This window comes from Medicago sativa, chromosome 8 (genome assembly GCF_051527215.1).
Source record: "Medicago sativa cultivar Bolivia chromosome 8, Bolivia_mono, whole genome shotgun sequence".
NCBI lineage: Eukaryota > Viridiplantae > Streptophyta > Magnoliopsida > Fabales > Fabaceae > Medicago > Medicago sativa.
Window position 1 is genome coordinate 88,587,632 of NC_140756.1, and position 14,554 is coordinate 88,602,185.

Below are 14,554 nucleotides of genomic sequence, written 5' to 3' on the forward strand. Positions count from 1 at the left end.
ATCCCTTCCTTTTTATTTGATAACTAGCAGTAAAACGGACAATAATGTGTATTTCTATATGTATTTTTTAGTTGTGCTTTGTTGTTTATACTTTTTGTAATATATGTGTTCATTTGGTTAATATCTTTTCAGTTTTAAAAAGTTTGAGGACCTAAACAAAATAAAGTTAAAACAAAAAGATGGATGTTAAATTAAGATAGAGTATAATGTAAAATCTAATGATAGATGTCCACGTATGAGAAAATTAATCACACAGGTATACAGATATTTATGGTCAGTTGAAGTAGGGTGGTGTGCAAGTACAAAGGTATTTATAAGATTTGGAAAATGGATCTTCTAAGGGATATGAAAACTGTGCTAAAGAGTGCACAATAATTATACTGTCAAACATACTGTACAATAATAGAACCAAAGGTTTCAATGTAACCAACCAAACAGCATACATAGTGATATGATGCCAGTGTATGCTCTCATTTACGAGAAATTCTAATATGGTCACAAGACCAAATAAATAGTATTTGGTCACACACACATAAAGAAACATTATTTTAATAATAAAGAGAAAATTGATAAAATAATGATTGAATATTTTGATGATGATCTTTTTATGTGTGTGTCCAAACACTATAGATTTGGTCTTGTGACCATAGAAGAATACCTCCTCATTTACTCCTATGCCCCCTTGTGATGTGGTTGAATTGAATTGGTTTTTGACTTGGTCCCTATACTCTAACTCTAACACCACTACTCACCTGCTTTGTTGTTACAATCCCAATCTCAGGTTGTATTGTTACACTGTTATACTATTGTTAAGAAAGTGACCATCTGGTCACATGATAATTAGCTTAAATTAAATGACTCAAATAGTTGCCACGTGCTTTCTGCAATTCCCTATTCATTAATTTATTTATGTTTGGTGTAAATTGATTAATTTATAGTACTAGTTTTGAAACTCAAACCATCACACTTTTTCTCCTCAAAAAAGAAAAAGAAAAAAGAATACACTTTCTGCAGTTTTATGGTATATTATTGTATGCAAGCATGTGAGGGCTGATTCATATTCAATTAGTACAGGTCTAGCTAAAATTTGGTATTTACAGTGTTTCTGTAGGCATGATCTTCAACCTCCAGGGTAAACATAAGTTCCATTACCATGTCACTGACTCAATAAAGGTCACACTGTCTGAGCACTAACCACTATTAAAGTACAACAATATTTGGATTGAAAATTGTTATCTGAACACCCACATACCCATAATACTCTTTGGGAGAGTAAGAAATATACATTGAATGGGGTGGCACTTTGGTGACATAATGTCACCGTGACATTAAATCTGGGTCACACAACACACACATTTGTGTGGCCCAGATTTAATGTCACCCATATAACACATCTGGGCCACACAACACAACCCTTTGTGTGGTCCAGATTTAATGTCACCGTGACATTATGTCACCAAAGTATTATCCCATTGAATGAGTGTTAGAAAATTAAACATGTTCAAAAATCATTGTTGATTTGAATTAATACTTGCATTACCTTGTGTTGAGTCAGAAAATAAATTATGTAACATCTACCCTTTAAAGTAAAGATATGTCCAAGTCTGATATTTATCGGTTACTGTCGTCGTACATCACTAATATATGTAGTTTTTATTTATTTTAAGAAGCACTAATATGCGTAGTTATATTGAATTGACTTTATTTTCTCAAATTATTATCTGTGTTAATATTAGTGTTGTTTATATTTGAGGTTGTGTTCGTGTTATTTGATGTAAAAAAAAGAACATAATACATATTTCAATTCATCTAGCTTAATGATAGTGTTCTTAAAAAAAATACTAGCTATATGACGATACAAAATAACCCTAGTTAAAATATTATTCATGCATCTGTAACTTTAGTAATAAAAATAAAATATTTACATGAAGGGAATTGAGGATATTTTTTTGATGCCTGCATTTTTCTAAATCTCAGAAATAGAAAAAGGTCAAAAATATTATAAGTGGGGTGGGGTGGGGTGTGTTCTGTCCTGAACTGAGGCAGAGTTCTGAGTTCTGAGCCTCTGAGGCTGGGTGAAGTAAAGGAACAGAAAAAGTAAAATGAGTTAGTAGCAGTAAAAGCTCAAAACCGTACAATCTTACTTCTGAGACAGAGGCATTACCAACTCTCTTCAAATAGTTTCAATATACAATCAATAATACTAATAATAACTATTTCCTCTTTTGTCTTTACGAACTTTTCTTTTTCTCTCTCCTTTATTTTATGGATTTCCGTAAATATGTCAGAGACAAGAAATGCCAGAGATGCAGCAGAAGAGGTGCAGTCATAATAATAAGAGTTCAGAGAGAAAATAGAAAGAGAAAAATAGCATTGGCATGCAGTAGCACTGTAATCACAACCATTAGTTCATATCCATGTACAGAAGATTCTGCAACACTATGGTCCCTCAAATAAATATACCTATTCTAATTCCACTACTCTCCTCCTCCTTTTAAGTTCAACACTCAACTCCTCTCTTCTCTTCTCTTCTGCTCATAACAAACAACAATGATGAATGGAAGAAACAGGTATCCTTTTACTCCAACTCAGTGGCAAGAGCTTGAACATCAAGCTCTTATCTACAAATACATGGCTTCTGGTATTTCCATTCCTCCTGATCTTCTACTCACTATCAAAAGAAGCTACTTAGACTCTTCAAGACTCTCACCTCATCAGTCTCAACACTGTAAGTACTATTCTATGATCCATATATGAATGACTATATATATCAGCTGAATATATGTATGCACTTGTTGATTTGGTGTGGTGCATGCAGTTGGATGGAACTATTTACCAATGGGATTGGGAAGAAAAATAGACCCAGAGCCAGGGAGGTGCAGAAGAACAGATGGAAAGAAATGGAGGTGTTCAAAAGAAGCATATCCAGATTCAAAGTACTGTGAAAGGCACATGCATAGAGGGAAAAACCGTTCAAGAAAGCCTGTGGAAGTTTTGAAAACAACAACAAACACAGATGCTCCTGCTGCTACTTCAACAATCTTATCAATCACTAAAAATAGTAGTCTTGATTCTGATCATAACACTGCAGCACTAACATCAACAACTCATGACACTAATTACCATTACCCTCAACACTCTTCTTATGCTTCTTCCCATCTTAACCACCCTTTCCTCTACCATAACCCTCCATCCTCAAGGCCTAACTTCTCATTTCAAGACAATAGTGCTCCCTTGTTTCTTGACAATACTGGTTCTTCCTCTCACAATAACAACAACACTGATTGCAGGTTACTAACTTTTCTTTAAACCAACACATATTTAGGCCATGTTTGAATAAACAACTTAAAATAATCTTGCTTACATCATAAACACTTATCATATATGTAAGCTGTTTTCCTATAAGTTTATAATCGATAAGTTGTTTTCATAAGCTATCGTTGAGACTGAATGGAGACTAGAGAACTTATAAAAATAAGTGGAAAACAGTTTATGAACATGTCATAAGTTGTTTCTATAAGTTTTCTCAAACATTCTGTAAGTAGAATAGTTCAAATAGTCCAATCCAAAAAGGTTCATGATGGTGCTTGCTTTCCTTTTTTTATTAAAATGTTTATGAAAGATTCTCTTTTTGGTATTGTTGTTATCTTTGAAGGAACAGGTATGTTTATGGACTGAAAGAGGAGGTGGATGAACATGCTTTCTTCACTGAACCTTCTGGAACTATAAGAAGTTTATCAGCTTCTTCAATGGATGATTCATGGCAACTCACACCACTTACCATAAGCTCCTCTTCCTCTTTTAAACAGAGAAATTGTTCTGGTTTATCCAATGACAATGAGTACTCTTACTTGCAACTTGACAACAACTCAAAACAACCACAGCAAGATCAAGGTTGTTACATCTCAGGTAGTGAAGAAACATTCATGAAACATGGGAAAGAAGAACCTCAGAAGATTTTTCATCGTTTCTTTGATGAATGGCCACCCAAAAGCAGCAGAAACTCATGGCTTGATTTGGATGATAAATCATCCACCACTCAGCTTTCAATCTCCATTCCTACATCTTCTCATGATTTCACAACTTTTAGTTCCACAAACCAACGAGGTAAATGGTTTCTCTTCACTCTATTCTCTTTCAAGCATTGTTACAAACATGTACACGACACTGACACATCGCCATAGGTGATAATTTGAGGAAAACTCTATTGTCTTTGAAGCATTGTTCCAAACACATCAACACCGATAATAATTTGAGAAAAACTTTATTGTCTTTGAAGCTCTGTAGCACTAACATTTCTAGCACCAATAATAATTTTTACCATTGTCAACATGCTCTAGTCAGTGTTGTGCCTGGTGTCCGTGGCTCATAGCTTTGAAGCAATGTTACAAACACATACACAACACCGATACATTGACACCAATAATAATTTGCGAAACTCATAATTGAATGTAAATTATCATGGATTAGTGATTAGTGATTTCTCATTGGCTTGAATTTGGTTTTGCAGATGGTTGAGCTTGGGTTTCAATGATGGATGGGTCCCTTTTAATTGAATCTAAGGTCAATAATAATGTAGTACTAGTAGTACTAGACTCTAGTAGTTCATTCATATTTTCTGTAAGGTTTTCTAGTTTCACTTGAATTGTTTTGTGCCCACTTTATCCCACTATTGTACATGTGTTGTTGAAGTGGATATGATATGTGTCTCCATGGAGGGATCCAATGTGTAGTTGTGTGTGCTGTGTTGTATGGTATTTGTTTTACTAAGTTATGTTCTGTTGTTTGTTTCTGCCAAACATGGTTTCAGTTTTCAGACTCTACCAGTTATTTGGCCGTGTCTGTTTATGTGGTTTCAGCTTATATTCAAAGACACATCACACACGTATGTGATGAGTACGTTATTGGATGCTAGCATTATGATGGCCCCTGGGGTTTTGTTTGTTTGTTTGTTTGTCATATCCTCAACTCCCAAAAGTGTACAGGCTAGGTACTACATGTCTCTTTGAATTAAAAAACTAAGTTTTGTTTACGTTACAATTAAGTGTGAATGAATTGAAATACACAAAATGAAATATATAAAAGAGATGTGATTGACATGATTAATGTGTTAAAACTTTGGGTGAAGATGCGGTGTGTTGGTCACATGTCTTGACTACTAATTCACGTTTAAACAATTCATCGTAGTTAGAATATTTGACCTATGGTAGTCACTTCAAAGTATTCACACGATATACACTCTTTGAACCCACTATGAGACTATCAAAGTATTCACACGACATTGACTCTTTAAACCTACTATGAAACTAATTTTTAAGTTGGTAATGGAACATCCTCAATCATGTTATCAACTCTCCAAACTTCTTATTGAATTATTTTATACATTTTATTGGCTCCTATTTTATCGGCACCATGTGCGACTTCACCTGCCAAAGGGACCTTTTGGTGATAAGAACTTAATGTTTTAACTAGTACTAAGATGTTTTTTATTTGAGTAAACCATCGTCTCAGTCTCTAACATTTTAAGACACTCTTAAATAGATCTTTGAGATTATAATTAATCATTAACTTTGTCAAATTTTATTCATATTAGTCCTTCTGAAAACATATTAGGGACTAAAGTTGATAGTAAGTGGTTAATGATATAGACCCAATGTGATGTTTTTATAGTTTTTGAAAAATCACGATGATCCGCCGTAATATCAAAAACGCACTTATTCCAACTATGCTTCACGACAACAATTAGTCTAACCCTCAATACCCTCGATGTTTGTTTTGAATTTTGTATTAGTTTTAAAAGAAAGGTTTACCTGGTCAGAATACAGTTTTTTAGATTATTATATGTAGTCGTGCACAACACATGCGTAAGGAACTTGTCAAAAAAACACATGCATAAGGAAAGAGCACTGTATTATTAACATTAACAATAGATAAATACCGTGTGTTTTGTTTGGGAGAAACTATTTATTTTTTACCATATGTAAGAAAAACTTTAAATGAATTGATTTTGTGTATCATTGCAACGGACACTTAAGCAGTCTATAACAAATCTAACAATTGGGAGAGATCAATAGTAGTTAACCACAAATCTCTGAGACTGAAACTACTAAATATAATATCTTCTGAAGAATATACCAATTATATTGTCCTTCTCAAAACCTAAACAGGAGCATTTTTTTACAGAAAAAATAAAATAAAAACAGGACCATGCATAACGTTAGATATCTTCATTTTATTTGCATTTCTCATGCATCTTATTAAATTTAAATAGTATTACTACAAGAAAATAGGGTTATTAATTATTGGCCATTCAGCCAAACAAAATACACATCAACACAGCCAAAAGGAGAGGAATAAGATGTGGTCAAAGTGGGTCCAAAGTGAGTGAGATTTTAAATCATACTGAGATATAGTATATCTTTTTACTTTAATTGAAAGATCATTTCCTTTAGACTTTGCTAACAATTTTGCTAGCATAAACTCTTTTTTTAAAAACTTTATTATAAAGATGTCAATGTCATTCAGAGAAATATATATGATAGTATAGGAAATAATTTGTATCCTCTGACTCAGGCCATGTAATGCAATTGTACACAATAAAGGCAAGCTAGAACCACGTCTTTGGACTGTCCAATTGTGCAACAGTGCATGCTTTAGTAATAAGGTAGAGAGTTTTGATTTTGATTATGAACGTGGTGGTGCGTGGGACAGACACAGTTGTTGGTAATTTTGGTTCAAAAAGAGAGTAATGTAATGAAATGTAACTATTGCTTTGCAGATCACTTCTGATTCTGACTCTCTCATCAGTGACATATATATATATATATATATATATATATATATATATATATATATATACGGGAAGAAGGATACTTCATAATAGAAGAAAGCGTACACTTATTTAACCTTTGCGGTAAACCACTTCTCATCATCTATTCTGACCTCCCTCACTTACTGCTCACTACCCTGACATTAATTCAAATAATATTGGATTATCATGTTAGTTCTACGTAGAGTAAAATTTATGAAATATTTGATTAATATTTTAACTGTTCTTCAAAATAATTAATATTCTGACTCGCTAAGGGGGAGAAACCTTTAGGTAATTAAAACAAATTTGTTGCAGTTATGAGTCATAAGTTTCATATTCCATAATGTAGGGGTCGGCCTCTCTCGACATGTGTTGTCAACGATCCTGCAATTCCATTTTGAAATTGTAAGTGCATAAGCCCTACCTTAAGGGTATGTTTGGTTTGCTTAAGAAAGTTTAAGGAAAGAAAGTGAAAGGAATGGAAGTATAAGGAAAGAATGATAGTAGAAAGTGAGAAGATCTTTTTAGTTGTTTGGTATAAGAGAAAGTGAATAGAAAGGGGAAGGAAAGAATGATGTGTATTTTTGTAAAAGGACAATTACATCCTTGAAAAAATTTAATTACATATGTCATTTTAAATTAAATATTCTATCTATACATTTAAATATATTTTAATTTAGACATAACAATTTAAGAATTTTTTTCTAGTGGGTGAAGAAATTATGTGTCAAAATTATAACTTACATGTATGCTTGTACATACATGATGCAAAACGTGAATATGGCTTGAAAAAATGGCACAATGCTAACAATATATTACATCAAGGGTAATTTGGACATTTTCTCATAAAGTGGGTGTAGGGATGGCAATTGGACCCAGGCCCGATGGGCACCCGCAAAAAAAAACCCGCAATGGGTAGAGTAAAACCCCCCTTTTATGGGTATGGGCTTGGGTCCGGGTAATTACCCGCAAATTTAGATGGGTATGGGTGCGGGTAAGGGCACTATACTACCCAACCCCGCAACCCGCATATGCATATTTATTTAATATAATAAATATTTTATTTATTTTTGGTGTACAATTATTTAATTTATTTAGCTATTTAAGCATAAACCTAAACCTAAAAACTAATACGGTAATCGTTTCATCCTTACCTTCATAAGCTCACGAGCTACAAATTGATGATTTAAATCAATTTGATGTTTATTTTAGCATGCACTATTTTATATGTATTTTGAATGTTTTTATTTTCATTTTCGAGGAGTATTTTGGATTTTTTTTAATAATATAATAAATATTTTATTTATTTTTGGTGTACAATTATTTAATTTATTTAGCTATTTAAGCATAAACATAAACCTAAAAATAATACGGTAATCGTTTCCTCCTTACCTTCATAAGCTCACGAGCTACTAATTTATGATTTAAATCGATTTGATGTTTATTTTAGCATGCACTATTTTATATGTATTTCGAATGTTTTTATTTTAATGTTCGAAGAATATTTTGCATGTTTTTTTATTTGGATAAATACTACGATTTCTACTATTTTACAAGTTGGTTTAATAAAATTTGGATCATAGTTTTATTTAAATTGTGATGCTTTTTATTGTCTTTTTATAATTAAAGTGTGGGTAATGGGTACGGGTATGGGCACTTAGGTGCCCATAGGGTATGGGGAAGGGCATTAAAGTTGTTACCCACGAGGGTACGGGCACGGGTATGGGCATTTTTTACAAACGCGGGTATGGGGAAGGGTACTATAGTACCCTACCCATTAGGTACCCATTGCCATCCCTAAGTGGGTGCCTTTTCCATGTTTCTGTCCATAGAGGTGCAGAAAGGTTTTGAGCGTGGGTCCCACCTCAAAACTTTCTTTCCTCTTCTTTTTTAGGTGTTGCCAAAGGGTGGAAAGTTACTGTATCCACCCACTTTCTTTCCTTTATCTTACCATGGTTCCAAACGCACCCTAAGTGTTAATATTGTTAGTGATTTCCAAAATAATGGAATCACTTTATAACCAAAAGTTGTAACTCTTCATGGAAATCATTCATATACATTGGAACCTTTGGCAAAGAAATGCTTAATGAACATTTGGCAAAGGGGTGTTTAATGAACCTTTATATTGATTCAAGTGTATATGATTATAACCTTTGACAAAGGGATGTTTAATGAACCATGACATTGTTTCAAATCAAAGGGGTGTTTTCTCTCATATGAAGGGTCATATAATGCATTATAAATGCTTGGCATTTGGGCATTAATTTGACAGAACTACAACACACAATTTTGGACAGAATTTTGTTACATTAACAACATAATTCTTCATCATTCTCTTACTCTAAATCATCCATCAATTCTCTAATGCATGAGTGAATTGCTGGAACCATAAATCTGTAAAATATTATTAGGAGATACGCTTGGTATGGTTGTGCAATACACGTCAATATTACAGCAGACCCCCAACACAAGTTCCAACAAATATTTGATTTGTTGATTTTGATTAAATGTCCAGTCAATATGTTTAGAATTTATGTAACTAAATGACTCCAAAAATCTTAGTTCACAATCATCCTTTTTGAAATCTTATACTTCATATTTTTAAAAATTTGAATATTCACTGCATTTTATTTTTGGGACTTTCAAGATTTTTTTTGTAAGTGAATTGTTTCACTCAAACTTTATTTTTATGTAAATCGATTCAGTCAAATTGAGTGAAATGTTTCACTACCCTTTAATTAAGTCTATTTAAAATATTGCAAGAAACAAAAAAGTAATTTTAGAATATACCTTAACTAATAATACTAAGGGTTAATAGTGTTTTACCTCTATAATATAAGTCATTTTCGGGTTTACCCTCAGTATTTTTTTTTTTTGTTTTCGTCCTTGTAAAAAAGAAAATTCCAGAAATTCCCCCTAATAGACCATTTTCAGAAGAAAAAAAAAATCCAGAAATTTTGGTTTTTTTTTTTTGGTGGTGCCCGGACCTTGCATATATTATGCATTGTCCATACCAACTGTGCAAAGTCCATACCAACTGCGCAAAGCTCACGAGGACGAAATTTTGGTTTTTAAATGGCCTATTAGGGGGTATTTTGAAACAAAAAAATTGCAAGGACGAAAAAAAAATTACAGAAGACAAACCCATAAATAACCTATATTATAGGAAGTAAAACACTATTAACCTAATGTAGAATGAAAAATCACCAATTAAGTCGTACTCCGGTCAACGTAAGTCATTCATAAAAAATTGTCAATAACTCATGGTCACTAAGTACCATTATCCTATTCCTCTCAACAAAAAAAAGTGCCATTATCGTAAAAAATATTTGAGTGGAAAAAAGTAAATGGGGATTACTACATGTAAAAGGATAAATTTGGAAAGCTAAAATCTAGCGATTGAAATTCCATGGCTAATATAATAACGGATGAGAATTGATTTGAACTTGTAGTGTTTAGTAAAACTAGACTTTTCACCCGTGCTGCCGCACGGGTCATATATAGTTCAAAACATTACCTGCACTTTTTATTAAAAAATATAGGTGCGAAATATCATAAGGTCTGTCTACAAAACTCATGTTATACGTATATACAATAACTTGTTTAATATAGATAAGCTTTTACCTATCAGTAAGTTTTTTTTTTTTTTTAAATGAGCATATATGACTCTATAAGTTTGATTGCAATTTGAGATATAAAGGATTACACTGATGTCTGTGTCAACATGATTGAACTATAAAGCTGCCAATTAATACATACTTGAAATGAGAATTATAACACCAACGTATGTGTCAACATGGTTGGATTAGAAAGCTGCCAAGAAGAAACCGCATTGTTGACACCGTATTTTCAATACAATGCAAGATCAAATTTTTCCTAAACATATCTTAAAGGAAGTTAGAGTTTCAAGTGTGCAGTGGCCTTTATTCGTATAACTACACATTTTTTAAACCATAAACTTCTGGATTGAGATAAAAAAAAAATAGGAATAGTAATATCAAGATAACTAACTCAATACAATTCCATCACATAATGCCAATACATTTGTTGTAATAGTCCAGATGGTTTTTGATATTATAATGCCAATACATTTGTTGAATTTTAAATATATGCGACTTATAGAGCATACATTAATGGATTAACAATTTATTAAAATCACAGCTTCTCAAAGGATCCATTTACGGGTAGGTCCTACAACGAAGATGGCTAAACAACATGCAAAGTTGTCTTCCAATTAACCTGATAATCTAGCAAAATACAGATAGTTTTATAGGTATGAGTGTTTATATTAACATATATAACTTAATTTAAACATGTTAAAAACTGAAATCTGCATAATATAATTGAACATACCAATAGAGATAATGTCCTTTAGATCGACAGAAGGATTGAGCAGCTAATATTGTTCATCAGTGGTTTTAAACAATGAAAATATTACTAATAACAACACGTACATACTGAAATACCCTGCAAAAACACGGTAGCAACTAAAATAGTCATTTACAGTTCAGCACCATAAGGATAACTTAAAATCTGATGATTATCAGAACAACACTTACTTGCATCTAATTATAAATAGTTCCTAACACAGGTTCTGCACAGAAACGGAACACAGCCCCACTAAAACTCCTAACAATTGGAGAACCAAAGTTGCTGCTATAACAACTTAGCAAAGCTAGGCATGCTTCGCGCCCTAAGACAGCCGCACTAAACTACACCAAAAGGAGGCTACAAAGTGGTTTTAGCAGCAAAACAGTACCCAAAAGTCACGTATATTAGTGTTCAATGTTTACACATTTTGGAAGACTTCGTTTTCAGCTGCATATCATAAGTTTAAGCAAAAGTCATGTAAATTTTATTTAACATTTTCAAAAACCGAACAACAAACCAATGACAGAAACACGACTAAATTGTCAAACCAAATTAGATTTCTCAAAAACTTCCAATAAGAAATTGAAGCAGAGTCAAAAACTCACTGAAAAATGTCATTCTAAGCCAATGCAAGTTGGGAATTAAGCAACTATCATGACCATAAACCAAACACTTAGTTTATGTTACTATCATTTCTTATCAGATCTGAAACAAAAGAAAACAATAATAAACACATTGCTGCTTTTGTTGTGAAGATATCTTGAGAACGAATGGTTCAACCCATAGCTTCTGGCCTTCTGCAGGTATCGTGCAATCAGAAGATATGTGCTTATCAAGTGTAGCTATGTTGCTTTTCCTGCGTAGTTTGATGTTACATCCAACTTGTCTAACACGATACCTGCAAGGAAATTAATTAAGATATAAATCTGAATTTCCATCACAAAGAGAAGCTTATATTCATAATCTAGTTGCAAGATCAAAAACATAGCAAACAGAATAAACATCAAAATATATTATCAACTATACCAAGAAATACACATAAACTAATCTTTACCATATCAATGCTTATTTTGTTTCTTTCTCACAGGGACCATGTTTTACAAAATTATGTTACCTTTAAACCAAATCACTGCTCTTTAGTAAAATATATGATCCAATCAAATTCATTTAAGGTTGAGTTTGGAAGGAAACTGAAAAACTTAACCTTCAAAACAGGAGTGAAGAATGAGAATCATAACCTTTCAACAATTTTAATTTCAATGACTATAATAATTCAAACTAAAATGAAATCAAAGCATGTATCCCAAAAAAGATGAATTTTTTTAACCCAGAGATTACAGGAGTGAAGAATGAGAATCATAACCTTTCAACATAAGTTAAGAATTTCAATTTCAGCCATATTTTCATCTTTTCTTCACTGCACAATGGAACCAAAAGGTTGCAAACTCCCTTCATAACTCAATTAGTAGTCATCAAACACTATCCAAACTCCAAATTAAGCTTACTCCAGCATTTTCATTAAAAGGCCCTATGTTCGCACAACCTACATTATGACAACAATCGATACAAACTCATTATGGTCACAAAGATGAATTTGACAAAAAAAAAGTGAGTCAATCATTAACCATATGATTAGTGGCTCTCTCAAAAAAAAAACAAAAGGGATACTAAACAATATTTTATACATACAGGGGACCATATATAACCACAACCTTTTACTTCGTTTAACATCCATATGCTCCCATAAGGACCTCAAAACCCTTAACCATATGTATGTTTATCATAAACATGAAGATAAAACAAACTCAAAATAGTACAAAGGAAATATAGCTAAAGAAATGAAGAGAATGAACTAAACAAAAGATGAAGGACACTGCACATATCACATAGAATAATTAGTACATAGAGCTGAAATCGCAACTTTGAAAAGTAATAAAGGTTTGTCTCAGAGTCATAATGTGTTGAAGATCTTAGTATTATACATAATACATTATTATAGTCGTGGTAGAAAATTAAATGGCTAACACACTTCTACCCGACTAACAGTATCACACTTATCATGTTATCATTTGCATAGAAAACATCAAATGGCTACAGAGCGTTCATTGATTCTTCACATACAAAAAACAATCTTAGTATAGTGAAGCTCCAATTTGATATGTAAATATTCTAAAAAGAAAGCTTCAAACAGGTTTTACAATTTGTCTACTAACCTCAAACCCCACGTTGGTCAAATTGAATGAAAGTTCCTATTGCATACACCATTTAGCAATTAAAATTGAAGCTTGTAAGTTACCCCTCCATCCTCTATTCATGTGATTTTGCAGCAACACATGTGAATTATACATAGCATAGTAATTATTTATATTACCATTCTTAATCATTACATGATGTTAAATCATTCTATAATAACTTTTGTACCCTTGGTTATAGTAAGAAACTTGCTGCTACTTGTTCGATGTAGACAGGGAAAAGAAGAATGAAGGTAACTTACATGGTGGATCAAGATTCTGGCACATCGGAAGAATGTGAGAAGAGCGTTTTTGTGGACGGCAATATCATCACGTCGGAGCAAGTGGATAACTTATTACTTAGATTTTGTTCTTAGATTGCTGATTTCTTCGATTTTGTTCTTCGATTGCTCAAGGGAGCCCTGCAAAATCAGCTTCTATATGGCGGAGTTCCGCTATGTTTCTGGCGGCGAGAGCGGACGGTGGCATTGGGAAAATGGGGAATACAGAGGGAGAGAGAAAGCGTGAGGGAGAGAGGGAGAGAGAAAGCGGTGTTGAATACAGAGGGATAGAGGGAGAGAGAAAGCCTTGGAAAAAACACGTTAGAAGGGAAAGGAAAGAGGCACACGTTTTTTAGTATTTAGCAGTGTGCATAGTAATTGTCATGATTTATCTCATAATGAAAATGTGGAATTCAAATTTCAAAATTAGGAGCCAATTTAATTAAGCAACAGAGATTAATCTAACGGCTGGAATGATTTGGAGCCAAAAAATTAGGTTAAGTAAGTGGGATTAGGGTTAGGATGACTGCTAGGATTAGATATAAAAGATTAGTTGTTAAGTTAATTTGTAAATATAATATGACATAAAAATAATATTATTTTTTTAATTAAGTGTATGTTTGGTTCGGCTTCTAGAACAATCAAAATTGATTTTGGAGGTGTAAAATTGATTCTGACATGTTTGGTTGCTGTTGAATATAATTGATTTTGTGTGTGTTTGGTTGGGCGGTGGCAAGAATTGATTTTGATAGAATGCAGTTTGAGAGAATTGATTTTGGTTAAAAGTGAGTTGAATGTGAATTGATTATGTTTGGATACACTTTAATAAAACGAATTCTTATGAGTTGATATTGTTTGGA

The 14,554-nt window shown here is 32.7% G+C and overlaps 1 protein-coding gene and 1 long non-coding RNA gene across 3 annotated transcripts; one reads left to right on the forward strand and one right to left on the reverse strand.

The window, feature by feature from the left end:
• The first annotated feature begins 2,288 nt into the window (after nucleotides 1-2,288).
• LOC146902938 (growth-regulating factor 3-like) lies at nucleotides 2,289-4,914 on the forward strand. 2 transcript variants are annotated; one of them, XM_085738646.1, is made up of 4 exons: nucleotides 2,289-2,728; nucleotides 2,819-3,290; nucleotides 3,656-4,107; nucleotides 4,511-4,914. In XM_085738646.1, exons 1-4 carry the CDS (start codon nucleotides 2,551-2,553, stop codon nucleotides 4,516-4,518), a joined length of 1,110 nt encoding a protein of 369 aa, XP_085594772.1. In that variant the 5' UTR covers nucleotides 2,289-2,550; the 3' UTR covers nucleotides 4,519-4,914. The 2 variants fall into 2 exon arrangements, with proteins under 2 accessions (XP_085594772.1, XP_085594773.1); XM_085738647.1 differs by having other exon boundaries at nucleotides 3,662-4,107.
• A 5,920-nt stretch (nucleotides 4,915-10,834) lies between these two features.
• LOC146902939 (uncharacterized) lies at nucleotides 10,835-13,524 on the reverse strand. The gene is made up of 5 exons (XR_015022092.1): nucleotides 13,396-13,524; nucleotides 12,546-12,725; nucleotides 11,371-12,080; nucleotides 11,165-11,278; nucleotides 10,835-11,050 (listed from the first exon to the last, which is right to left on the reverse strand). It is a non-coding gene; the product is annotated as an uncharacterized LOC146902939 (long non-coding RNA).
• Between the last annotated feature and the right edge of the window lie 1,030 nt (nucleotides 13,525-14,554).